The sequence below is a fragment of the Hylobates moloch genome, unplaced genomic scaffold (genome assembly GCF_009828535.3).
Source record: "Hylobates moloch isolate HMO894 unplaced genomic scaffold, HMol_V3 SCAFFOLD_58, whole genome shotgun sequence".
NCBI classification, from domain to species: Eukaryota; Metazoa; Chordata; class Mammalia; order Primates; family Hylobatidae; genus Hylobates; species Hylobates moloch.
The window spans coordinates 296,845-309,241 of record NW_026652333.1 but is presented as its reverse complement, the minus strand read 5'-3'; the positions used below and the strand labels follow the sequence as shown (position 1 = coordinate 309,241).

The 12,397-nt window shown below is 42.3% G+C and overlaps 1 protein-coding gene across 1 annotated transcript in view; it reads left to right on the top strand.

The window, feature by feature from the left end:
• Positions 1 to 12,397, top strand: part of LOC116463753 (unconventional myosin-Ie) — a 231,182-nt gene that overhangs the window by 140,040 nt on the left and 78,745 nt on the right. The window contains exons 6-9 of the mRNA XM_032147009.2: positions 595 to 684; positions 4,740 to 4,871; positions 7,504 to 7,638; positions 9,135 to 9,267. Coding sequence (XP_032002900.1) covers positions 595 to 684; positions 4,740 to 4,871; positions 7,504 to 7,638; positions 9,135 to 9,267 — 490 coding nt within the window. The remainder of the gene's footprint in view (positions 1 to 594; positions 685 to 4,739; positions 4,872 to 7,503; positions 7,639 to 9,134; positions 9,268 to 12,397) is intronic.

The following is a 12,397-nucleotide window of genomic DNA, read 5'->3' as shown; positions in this document are numbered from 1 at the left end:
AATGCAGATTCTTGGGCCCTACCCCAACCTACTACGTCCACATCTGCATTTTGACAAGATCCCCAGGTGATTCATGAATATTAAAGTTTGAGAAACACCAGGCTGTATTTCCATAACCTTGTTTGGGGTGGAGAAGTGGGTTAATTTTCCTTAAGATAACTTGCAGTGAAGCAGGTGGAGATGGGATGAGATGGGTTGGTAGAGTAGTTGGGAAGGGGTAGTGAGAAGAAATACCCTGGCCAGAACAGCAAGGAGACACCCCTTCGTGTACCACTTCACTTTTGGTGAAGTTGCAGCAATCAATTTGGAAACCCAAGCTGAGAACGTTTGTATGAATAGTTCCTGATTCACAGTGGTGCCCTGGCTCCTGGGGACCCTTCATCAAGCCATGGGAATTGAAAGACCCAAATACACAAACAGGTTGAGGTCTGTCATGGTGAAAGAATAAATCCTCCAGAAACCCCGCCAGTGACACACGGATGTGGGGCTCCTCGCCTTAATGCATTCAGAAACCAGGTCCTTAGAGAAAGTTCGGCGTACACTGTGTGGTAGGTGTTCACACCTTCCTAACCTCCGGTCTGTTTGCTGGGACAGCACGTGAAGGACATTATCCTGCAGTCCAACCCACTGCTGGAGGCCTTCGGGAACGCCAAGACCGTCCGGAACAACAACTCCAGCCGATTTGTAAGTCTCTTCCCTGTTTCAGAGAGTGTCGCTTGGTTGATGAAGTTGATGTTTCTGACTGAAGTCCAGTATCCCACAGGAAATGGGAGCTTTTCACATATCATCAGGAAGCCACCTCTTCAATCTCTCCTTCATTTCTATAGCAGCGTGCCGCCAAGCTGCACTTTGCCCTTTTTTGCGCCCCGGGGATACAAACAAGATAATTTTGAAAATCATTTTCCACATCAGTTGCCTTACTAAAGAAAACAAATGATGAAAGTGGCAGCTTTGGCCTTGGAGGAGTTGTCTTTATGTCCTGGAGAAAAGACCTTTCCTAGACCAAGAAATAACTAGAGTAGATGGGTATCCCGGGTATCATTTCCCACTGGCAGTGGTTTTGCTTCTTAGAACTTGGTCCATAGACTCTGAGGGGTGCAGAGAGTTTGACTGGTCTCGCACCTTGGAGAGAAACTTCCTCCTTTCCGTCCCTCGGAGCGATCTGCCTGCCCACCACAGCCCTCTGGCTTTGTGCGTCTGTCTTATGCCCTACTCTTGTAACCTAACGACATCCCAAAGTGACTGGACCTGGCCTCACAGGTTGCCTCTTAACTGGCTTACCTAACTGGTAATGAAAATGTCCACCAAATGCATTGTTGTGAATGCTCATTTAGTCATGTTTCTGTCTGGGTGTCTCCAGAGGGGGTAAATAGGAAAGCTGGCAAGGCTGAATATGAATATGTTCCCCTTGACAAAAGCCACATTTACAAAGAAACAAATGTTTACCCAGTAACCTTGATTTATATAGATTTTGCATCTTATTTCAACCATAGATCATGTCTGGCACTAAAGCATTCACGGAGCCATCTGTGAGGCTGATTCTGGAACATTTTAAAATAAATAAGTGGGAATTTTGGAGAAAAACAATTTTCCACTGTCTATTTTGGAAAGAAGCTTCTATCTCCAAGAGAATTTTTACTATGTGCTCATATAATAATTGTCAAGTTCCCTGGTGGGTTCTATCTGTTAGACTTGCCCTTACTTTCTTTGCGTTCCAATATTATTCAAACTACTCATTTGTTTGTCTCTCATATTTAGGCCCAATGCCTGAGTTGTGTTATCTTGAAGAAGTTTTCCAGATAATAAAATAGGAAAGAAGGATTAAACAAATTTTCCACTTGAACTTTTTTCTTAATTTTCAATCTAAATCTTATAAAAATGGACTTGACCAAATTTAACTCTTTATTTACCTTTTCCCCTGTCTTGGATTCCTTGGAGACCAGAAAAAAAATAATTGATATTTTCATTGATTTTTGCAGTATAAATTATTCATTATATTTGGAGGATATATCAGTCAGTTTCTGTAAATAACAAAAACCCTCAACATTTATTATTTTTTCTAATTGTAAAATTTTATACAACCCAGATAGAAAGATGGGAAGAGACAATTCAGACACACACACACACACTCTCTCTCTCTCTCTCTCACTATTCACCGTCATGGATGAGGGAAATGTAAATGAAAACCACGTATCATTTTCTGTCTCTCAAATGGGCAAACATTAAGTTGATTGGTAATAATCGAGAAAGCACGCTATTGGTTGAGAACTGACACATTCTTCCAGGAAAATGATTGGGCAATTGTTATTAAAATTTTAATCGTTCATTATCTTTGCCCAACAAAACTTTTAGAATAAATTACATAAGTTTCCTGCTTAAATAACTACTTATTTTAAAAGATACTCATAATATATTGTTAAATTAAAAAACAGATTACAGAACAATATTTACAATATGTTCTTTTTAATGTGCACATGATATGAAATGTCACTAAGAGGTATGTAAATCAAAGTTTGACATCTGTGACAGTAATTATTTAGCAAGAGAATGAAGAAGTGGCATCAGGGTAGAATTATGAGTAATTTCACTTTTAAAAATGCACAGGTTAATGAAGCATAAGAATGTATATATTTAACACTTATAAATCTTTTCAAGTTAAAGAATGTATCATGAAATATTTCAAACACGATTTAAAAATAATACAATGAGCATCTATGTATCCAGCATCCAGCTTAGGAAATAAATCATTACCAAGAGTTGAGTTGAAACTTGTTTTCATTTCATTATCAAAATGCAAATGCAACATTTTATTCCCTTTATAAAATTTCCTATCTTCCCCCCCAGGCTGCTATACAGCAGTCCTAAATATGTTAACTTTTTGTTGGAAATTTTAACTTTTGTATGACAATTATGAGCCATGCATATGCATTTTGTTATATTAGAGCAGTGGTTCTCAACCTTGACTGCACGTAAAAATCAGCTGGGTGCTTTTTGAAAGCCACACAGCTCTGGGCCCTGGTCCTAGAGTCTCATGTGCGTGGCCTGGGCTGACAGCATGTTGGAAAGGCTCCCCAGGGGTTTCTAAGGGGCATCCAAGGTTGAGCACCGCTGCTAGGAGGACTTGGGAGCTTGCCCGTCCAACACCTGCCCTTCCTGGGTCAGATGTTCTGTTTGGTTTCATTTTCCCTCAACTGATGAGGAATGGGGGATAGGCACTGAAGTATTCCCTCTATCACATGCTAAAAGGAAAGGGTGGTGAAGGTGGCCACCAAAGGAAGCACGGGAGCTCTTGTTCAGTGAGCTTTTCTCAGGTGCCACTGACATTCCGCAGAGCGATGGCTGGTGGTTCTCTGTGCCTGGTGCTGCTGGGTGTTTTTGGTTTTTTGCCAGGAGGAAGAGGGTCATCAGATTAAGACACACAGAGAGTTAGAGGCTGGAGTTCTTCGGTGGTCTTTCTTGACACCTAGAATAGTTAACTTAAGAACAGGAACACAGCATGTACTCACACATTTGCAGTGTGCACAGTATTTTTCTTGCCCTTAATGAGTTTACAGCTCCAGTCATAGACGTAAAACCCAGCTCAATTCATCCCTGAGATGGGTGGATTTAGTCAGCATACACATTTTTATGTTATTAAATGTGAATGCGGTAAGGCTGGGCATCTCCTCCAGTTTGGCCGTAGACCACACTGCTGCCTCTTTTCCTTTATTTGTATTTACCCTTCTGGCCTCCGAGAGTGCTTAAGTTTCTGAGGACAGGAGAGAAATTAAGTTCTAGTGAGAAAAAAAATAGTTTAAATATATATATATAACAAATATAATAATTGTTATAATTATATATAAATTTTTATTCTTTTTGTTTTTTGGACAGAGTCTCACTCTGTGGCACAGGCTGGAGTTCAGTGGCATGATCTCGGCTCACTGCATCCTCCACCTCCTGCGTTCAAGTGATTCTCCTGTCTCACTGGGACTACAGGCACTCGCCACCACGCCCAGCTAATTTTTTGTATTTTTAGCAGAGATGAGGTTTCACCATGTTGGCCAGGCTGGTCTCGAACTCCTGACCTCCAGTGATCCACCTGCCTCGGCCTCCCAAAGTGCTGGGATTACAGGCGTGAGCCACCATGCTTGGCTATATATAATTAATGTAACAACCTAGATACCTTTTTAACTACAGTCTAGGTTTTTATTCTCCTTTGTTCCCTATTAGCAGTCACTTAAAGAGGAATTTTCGTAACAATGACAGTGACAAAAATCCCTAGGCCCATGAGTAGCTAGAAAGAACTTTTAATAAAGTGTTTTCGTTTTAGATAAACATTTTAGATGCTCCATAGGTAAGAGGGATTGAGTGTTTTTGCTCAAAGCCACGAGATGAAGCCTGACAGAGCAAGAGTGCTCTTCCTCTGAAAGGGTGCCATGCCATTTTTCTGCCTCATTTTTTACACCTTCTGGTTGAGCAGACAGGCACCTACTGGGGGAAAATGAGCAAGGAATAGAGCATATCCTTATTTAGTCATGCTGGAATGATAGGTGCTCTCTCATGACAGAATCGTGTGGCTGGATAAAAGCACGGGTTATTGTGTGATTGAAAACTAAGGAAGTCTAGACTCAAATTAGTAGTAATTCAGAATGTGTATTTTATTAATGAATTTCCTTGAATTATATACTATATTCAAAGCCTGTTTGGAACATCATGTTTTGTTCACCAACCATTGAAGGAAATCCCTAACTGTCTTGCAGGGAAAATACTTTGAAATCCAGTTCAGTCCAGGTGGGGAACCAGATGGTGGAAAGATCTCCAACTTCCTTCTGGAAAAATCTAGGGTGGTCATGAGGAACCCAGGAGAGCGGAGTTTTCACATATTTTACCAGGTTTTCCTTTCTACTTTTTTCCTACCCACTTCCTGTCCCTTCTCTACATTAAAATATTTCTCAGACTTCAGGCATAGATTATAGTCAGGCAAGCCAGGGAGGACTGATGATGATACCATGTGCAAGTCATTGTGCAGAATTGTGAGAATGTCCTGCCCTCAAGGAGAGTGAGTTCTAATTGGAGTGATAAGACAGAAATTCCCCCAAAGCTAAATCATCAAGAAAGTATTGACATAACTTCAAAATAAAATGAGGAGTGTTGGAGTCTTTGCCAAAGGAATTCATGTGGGCAGGTTTGGCCGGATAGTAGGAGAGGTGTGAAGGAGGTAGAGCCGGGATGGAAAGTGGAGGGGATTGATCAGGGAAGACAGGTGACGTGCACCAAAGCAGTGGAGGTGGGAGAGGGAAAGCTAGTCAGGGAGCCCAGCCTTAGCCTGTGTGCAAGGCAGGCATCTCCAGAACTTGAGCTATTGGAGGAAAGATTTGAGATAGGTTTGGGATCTTTAATGCCAAATTGAACAGTTTCAACCTAGACCCTCAGAAGTCGTGGAGAGTTTGGGGCCAGAGCAGTGTGCAGGGTGCTTTTTGGTTATGTTACAGGCTTCAGCAGTCATCTGAGTCAGCTACTTTTATTTTATTTATTTTTTTATTTGAGACAGGGTCTTGCTCCCTTGCCCAGGCTGGAGTGCAGTGGCACAATCTTGGCTCACTGCAACCTCTGCATCCTGGGCTCAAATGATCCCCCTGCCTCAGCCTCCCAAGTAGCTGGGACTATAGGCACATGCCACCACACCTGGCTAATTTTTTATTTTTCGTAGAGGTGGGGTTTCACCATGTTACCCAGACTGGTCTCTAACTCTCGGACTCAAGTGACCCACCCACCTCAGCCTCCCAAAGTGCTGGGATTACAGGCGTGAGCCACTGCACCTGGCCCTGATTCAGCTACTTTTGTAAAAGGTTTTTAAGTACTTAAAAAATATAATGATGTTAATAACCAAATTTTTTATGTTCTATTTACTTATTAGTATTTTATATTGAAGATTGACATTAGACTTTCTTCGAAGAAAGACCTGGTCACTGTTTTTTGTTTTGTTTTGTTTCATGTTTAGTTTGTGGATCACTGGATTAGAAGGACATTAAACTGCGGAAGTAGCTCACATTCAATCTTTTCAATTACACACACATCTTAGGCGATGCCAAATAAGTCTTTTAGTTGGTATCTGTTGGTTGAAAAAGTATATAAATGACTAAAACTTCTGTGAATTCAGTCATTTTTAAAATTGTATTAAAGCAACATATACAGATAAGTGAAAAATAATTATATATTTCACATAAATAATACCTAGTGCTAGACGAAGTATATAATGGATATCAGGACTTCTTTAAATAAATACAAGCCCCAACCCGCCCCCAGGAGTCCTCTGCCCTTAGGTCAGAAACCACCAGAATAGAGGCTGGGAACTGATGCGTGCAGGGGTTCAAGATTCTGACATGAAAGTAATTCTTGGCCGGGTGCGGTGTCTCACGCCTGTAATCACAGCACTTTGGGAGGCCAAGGTGGGTGAATCACGAGGTCAGGAGATCGAGACCATCCTGGCTAACACAGTGAAACCCCATCTCTACTAAAAATACAAAAAATTAGCTGGCCGTGGTGGTGGGCACCTGTAGTCCCAGCTACTCGGGAGGCTGAGGCAGGAGAATGGCATGAACCCGGGAGGCGGAGCTTGCAGTGAGCGGAGATTGGCACCAGTGCACTCCAGCCTGGGCGACAGAGCGAGACTCCGTCTCAAAAAAAAAAAAAAAAAAAAGAAAAGAAAAAGAAAAGAAGAAAAAATTTCTTGAAGCTACAAAATACATGGGAGTGGATATGGGGAGAAAATCCTGCCACACAGGACTAGGGGACTTTCTAGATATGTAGGATCAGGAGGCATTGCAGAGCCAGCAGGGAAGTAGTTGAAGGAGGAGGAAAGCCAGGATCCTGCAGTGTCACCAAGCCAGGGAAGCCTCAGGGCGACATCAACAGGATCAAATGCTTGGAGCTCTTGGGCAAAAGGGACGAGCTGGGGTGTGGGGGCAAAAAAAACGCTGTTGGATTTAGGCACTGAGAAATAGCCATGCAAGGGTTCCATCAGAGTGGTGAAGGGAGAAGCTAGAATGCAGGTGGTTATGTCATGGCAAGGAAGTAGATCCTGCAGCTTGGAGAAGTTCACAGTCAAGGAAAAGCTTCTAAAGAAGGCAGAGTACCAGAGAGGAGGGAGCTGCACGGCCGTTTTTTAACATGCACCCTGCAGTGAGAAGCATGGAAAAGCCAGCTTAAAAAGCCATAGCAAGTTGGGCAGGAACTAAGTAATTAAAATCTGTTTTGCTTTCCACTTTTCCAAGGGTGGCAGTCCAGTTCCTTTCAGTGGACAAGGGATAATCCTCAGCTCTTGCAGGTCTTTCCAGAGTTAGGAGTCAAAATTTGCACAGATGACATGGGGCCACTACAGGTACATATTTGGGAGCCAGGACTGCCTATAATTTCAGAAAGCAGAGATAGAAAGTCCTTGGGGATGGTGGCTGCAGGATGCAGGAGTGACTTTGGGTGCCTTGTGGTCCACATCATGGCTCAACCTGTGTTCTCTTGCTCCAGCTCATCGAGGGCGCCTCTGCAGAGCAGAAGCACAGCCTTGGCATCACCAGCATGGACTATTATTACTACCTGAGCCTCTCGGGCTCATACAAAGTTGATGACATTGACGACAGGCGGGAGTTTCAGGAAACTCTGGTAAGTGCCGGCGCAGGGCCAGGCAGGATCTGCTCTCCCAACTGGCCATTTCCTGTGGCCAAAAGGGCAGTGAAGGTTAATAAAGCAAAGAGCTTCATGAAATGTCTGCCTCTTTCTCTGTGAACACTCTGTATGCTCATACATGTTTCAGTACCCTTAACTAGCCATGTACCAGTTGCCTGAGGACCACTTAATGATATGAGATGGGTAAGAAGAAATGAATTCATCATTATCCCCCTGCAGGAGCTCTGATAAAAAGCAAAAATGAGATTCATACATTGAGCATACCTGTTTGCTGATGGCCTACTCTATTCATGAGCTGTTTCCTTAGAAAGGCTAACCAAACAGCACGTCTATGGACTGAATAGGTTTAGAAATTTTGGAATGTCTTTAGTCTTTTCTCTTATTTCTTTTCTGGTTTTGAAGACTCTCTTCCCCTCTGTATTGTGCAGGGCAGAGGACCCTTTTTCTGTGCCATGTCCTTCACATTGCGTGTATGTTATGGTCCAAGTTGTGAAACTGGGTAGATTATGGAGGGGTTACATCCTGGGGGCAATAATCTAGAACTTTCTGGTGGTAGGCTGCACAACCACTTAGCCTCAGAGGCCTTCATTACCACCCACTGCCCTTTGAGTCTGTTTCAAGCTGGGGACTATTCCTCAACCCAGATCCAGAACTGAGCAGTAGACTCTGAATGAGCAGTGTGGGTTCAGTACATTTGTGGTTGAAAGGGACAGAAGGTTCAGACAGACTGTGTCCTAGGTGCCAGGAAACAAAATGGTATCAACAGGTCATATGGCTTCAAAGCAGCTGCGGGGAAAAGTACCAATAAGGAGTCTGCACACTGGTCCTAGAGTCTAGTTTTCTTAGGAGATGGTTTTCTAAGATTTAGACATTTTAGGGACATTTATTGCATTTAAGGGACCTCAGAAACTGGACTTTTAAATGATGCTTTTATTGGATTTCCTGGAGATTTTTCATTAAGATCCTTTTGCAAGTACAATATATTCTTATCCCTCCTGATGAAGGGAAAGATCTCTTGAGTCCACTTTGAGTAGGTGGAAAGGTCAGCAGTGACCTTCGAGGGGAAGCTGGCAACAAGAACACATCAAAGGATGAAGATAGGACTTGGAGACTTTGTATACAACTACCACTCCTCCGAGTCTCTTTCCTCCTGGAGTATTCTCTTATTCCTGGAGGATGGCATGCTATGCTTAGAGACAGAACCGCCTTTCCAGCATGACTTTGAGACATGAGAAGAATGTGTGCATTGGGCAGTGATCATGTTGTACAAGAACGTCCCGCTGTCATCACAAGCTAAGCCACATGTGACTGCACAACCCAATCTATGTTTTGGCTTTTTTTTTTTTTTCTTTGTAACTCATCTGTACTTGTCACACCCTTATTTAGAACAGCTGCTGTGCCTTGGCTTCTTCCTAACGTGCTTTTAAAGCTGGCGACCAGCTTCTCTGCATAATTTCTCTTTTCTCTTCCAGCACGCCATGAATGTGATTGGGATCTTTGCAGAAGAGCAAACGCTGGTGTTGCAGATAGTGGCGGGTATTCTCCACTTGGGAAACATCAGCTTCAAAGAAGTTGGCAACTACGCAGCTGTGGAGAGTGAAGAGTGTGCGTAGCCCTGGCACGTGGCCATTGAATGAGGGGTGGCTAGCTCTGATTAGAAGTAACCCAGCACTTTGCTTAGATCTCAAATGGGAATATTTGGAAGAAGTGAGAAATCTACATGTCCTCTGTGGCAGAACAGAATGGCTTCACGAGAGACCAGACCTCTTCTATGCACCTGCCCCTGTCCTTACCCCCAGCCTTTCCAAGTCCCACGCCATCGATGATTAATGGAATTGTTTCAATTTATCATTAACCTAGGGAAAGCTGGGAGGATTTCACACCTTGGTTTAAAGATAAAGTGATCTCTTTAATGGGGATTACAGTAATGGCTTAATGCAAAAGGTTTAGTCTCTTTATCAAAACCTTTTCAGTCACTGGTCTTTAGGATCTAAATTCACTTAAAGGTTTTAAAGAGCAAGCAATATAATATATGTAAATATGGGAAGCTCACAGCTTCACTGTTCCATGGATTAGATTAGATTGGATTTCTGAACACAGGAAAAGATGGACATTGACTGTTGTGTTGATGTTTCTGATGATCACCTTTAATGATCACATCTGTATACCTGGAGCCTCAACACGTAAATGGTCATTTTTACTCTTTGAGCAAAAAAATCGGGGTTCTTCCTACAGAGAGATGCTGTTGGTTACATGTGCCCAAAATCTACCATAAATACGGTGGCACATGACTTTAGCCTGTTAGGCATCAACAGCTTGCAGGCTGCTCTCAGAACCCACACATCCTTTAACCACCCAGGAAGACATTCTTCCTTTCTCAGCATTCTTTAAGGATGATAAATTTAGATGCTTAGTAATAAATAGTATCCCACTCATTGCTGACAATGCAGTGGGGATATTTCCATTCCAAATAAGGTTCTTTTTTTATGTTTTTGTTTTCTTTTCTGATAAAAGAGGGAAGTTCTGCTAACTTCTGATGTCTTTCTGATAAAGAAAAAGATGAATTATGTTTACCAGGGAAGGGAGTAGAAAACAATAAATATACAGGGTGTCCATAAAGTCTAAAAACATGACCTAATAATCATAATAATGATAACTATGTTTCTAAACTTTGTGTACATTATCCTTGACATTTAACAAATGCACATATGTTTCCAATAGGATCATTAACACTTGGCCTTTTAATGGTAACAGTGTTGGTTTGGTGGTGGTTTCTGTTGAAGTAGACTGGATTTCTTTTGCCTTCCTGGATAGTAAAATAATTTACTGCCTCTTTATGCTTGAAAACAAAATCATGACACTGAAACAGCAAACAGTTCCCTAGGTGTTTGAAGCAAGAAGTGTTTTATTGCACATTGATGTCCAGAGTTAGTAGTCTTCTCAGCCAGATGGGTAAGGCCCAGCACTGGCAACTGCCCATGAAATTCCCTGACCAGAGGCAATGGAGGCATGGAGATGGAAAAGGCTGAGGTGGAAGCCAGAGAGGTCTAGGAAATGGGCCTCCCCCCCACCAATAATTTCCTTTGATTTGGAGTTTTGTTGATTTGGTAATATATTAACGTGGCTCAAGGGGGTATGCAGTGGAAGTTCTCCCTTCTATACCTTCTCTAGTCTACTCGTTCCCCTCGTCAGAGGTAACCAAGATTCCCAGTCTCTTGTGTTCCCTTTAAAGGATGTGTGTTCCAGAACAACTACATACAACCACCCTTTTTTCCCAGTTTTGTGCAATAATGGGGGCTTCTACCGCAATATTCTATAGTTGCTTTTTCACTTAGTCTTAGGCCAGGCATGGTGGCTCATGCCTATAATCCCAGCACTTTAGGAGGCCGAGGCAGGTGGATCACCTGAGGTCAGGAGTTTGAAACCAGCCTGGCCAACATGGTGAAATCCCGACTCTACTAAAAATACAAACATTAGCCAGGTTTGGTGGTGGTGTGCACCTGTAATTCCAGCTACTCTGGAGGCTGAGGCAGGAGAATTGTTTGAACCCTGGGCAACAGAGTGAGTCTCCATCTCAAAAAGGGAAAAAAAAATTACATATCTATATAAAAATTATATATATATAATGTGAGATTATTCTCTATCAATTCATAAGGAGCTTTATCTTTTTTTTTTTTTTTTTTTTTTTTTTTTAAGAGATGGGGTCTTGCTTAGTTGCCAGGGCTGGTCTCAAATTTCTGGCCTTAAGTCATCCTCCTGCCTTGGCTTCCCGAAGTGCTGGGAATCCAGGCTTGAGCTACTGCACCTGGCCGTCCTTTTAATAGCTGCATAGCATTCCATTCATTGGCGACACTTTATTTATCTGTTTTTGGACATTAATATGGTTTCTGATCTTCTGCTGTTGCAAGACTGAATGAACACTACTGAAATGAATAGCCTTGGTTTCTATCTTTCTCATATTTTAGTGTATCTATGGAATAAATTTGTAGAGGGAAGTGGTAGTCCATGTCTTTATAATAGAGAAAAGCAGACTTTCTCTAGCTCTTGCAGTGTAGAAAAAAAAATGGTAAGATTTTCATCAGAACTGGCCTACTAAAGCAAAATAGCCATTAATAACAACAGGCTTTTTTGTTTTGTTTTGTTTTTTGTTTTTGTTTTGAGGCAGAGTCTTTCTCTGTCACCCAGGCTGGAGTGCAGTGGCGCTGTGTCGTCTCACTGCAACCGCCACCTCCTGGGTTCAAGCAGATCTCCTGGCTCAGCCTCCCAAGTAGCTGGGATTATGCACCACCACGCCTGGCTAACTTTTGTATTTTTAGTAGAGATGCGGTTTTGCCACGTTGACCAGGCTAGTCTCAAACTCCTGACCTCAGATGATCTGCCTGCCTGGGCCTCCCGAAGTGCAGTAATTAGAGGCGTGAGCCACCACACCTGGCCAAACAAGCTTTGTTTTTACCTGACCTTAGACTAATGGAAATGTAGCATTTCCTTGGTCAAACCTTTACGTTGCTGTGAAGCTAAACAAACTAAGAAATCCCTTCTTACTTGGATATGTTGGTGAATGTCTCTTGATTCTTACAACAACCCGACATGGGTCCAGTCTGATTTATGAATGTCATCTGTCCTTACTCTGTGCACAGGAAGTTTTAGTTCACTGGAAGACATATCCAGATTCCTAGACATGTGTTAACGGTAAAACTAAACTAAGGACAATGGCCATTTTCAGATCAGTGCATTT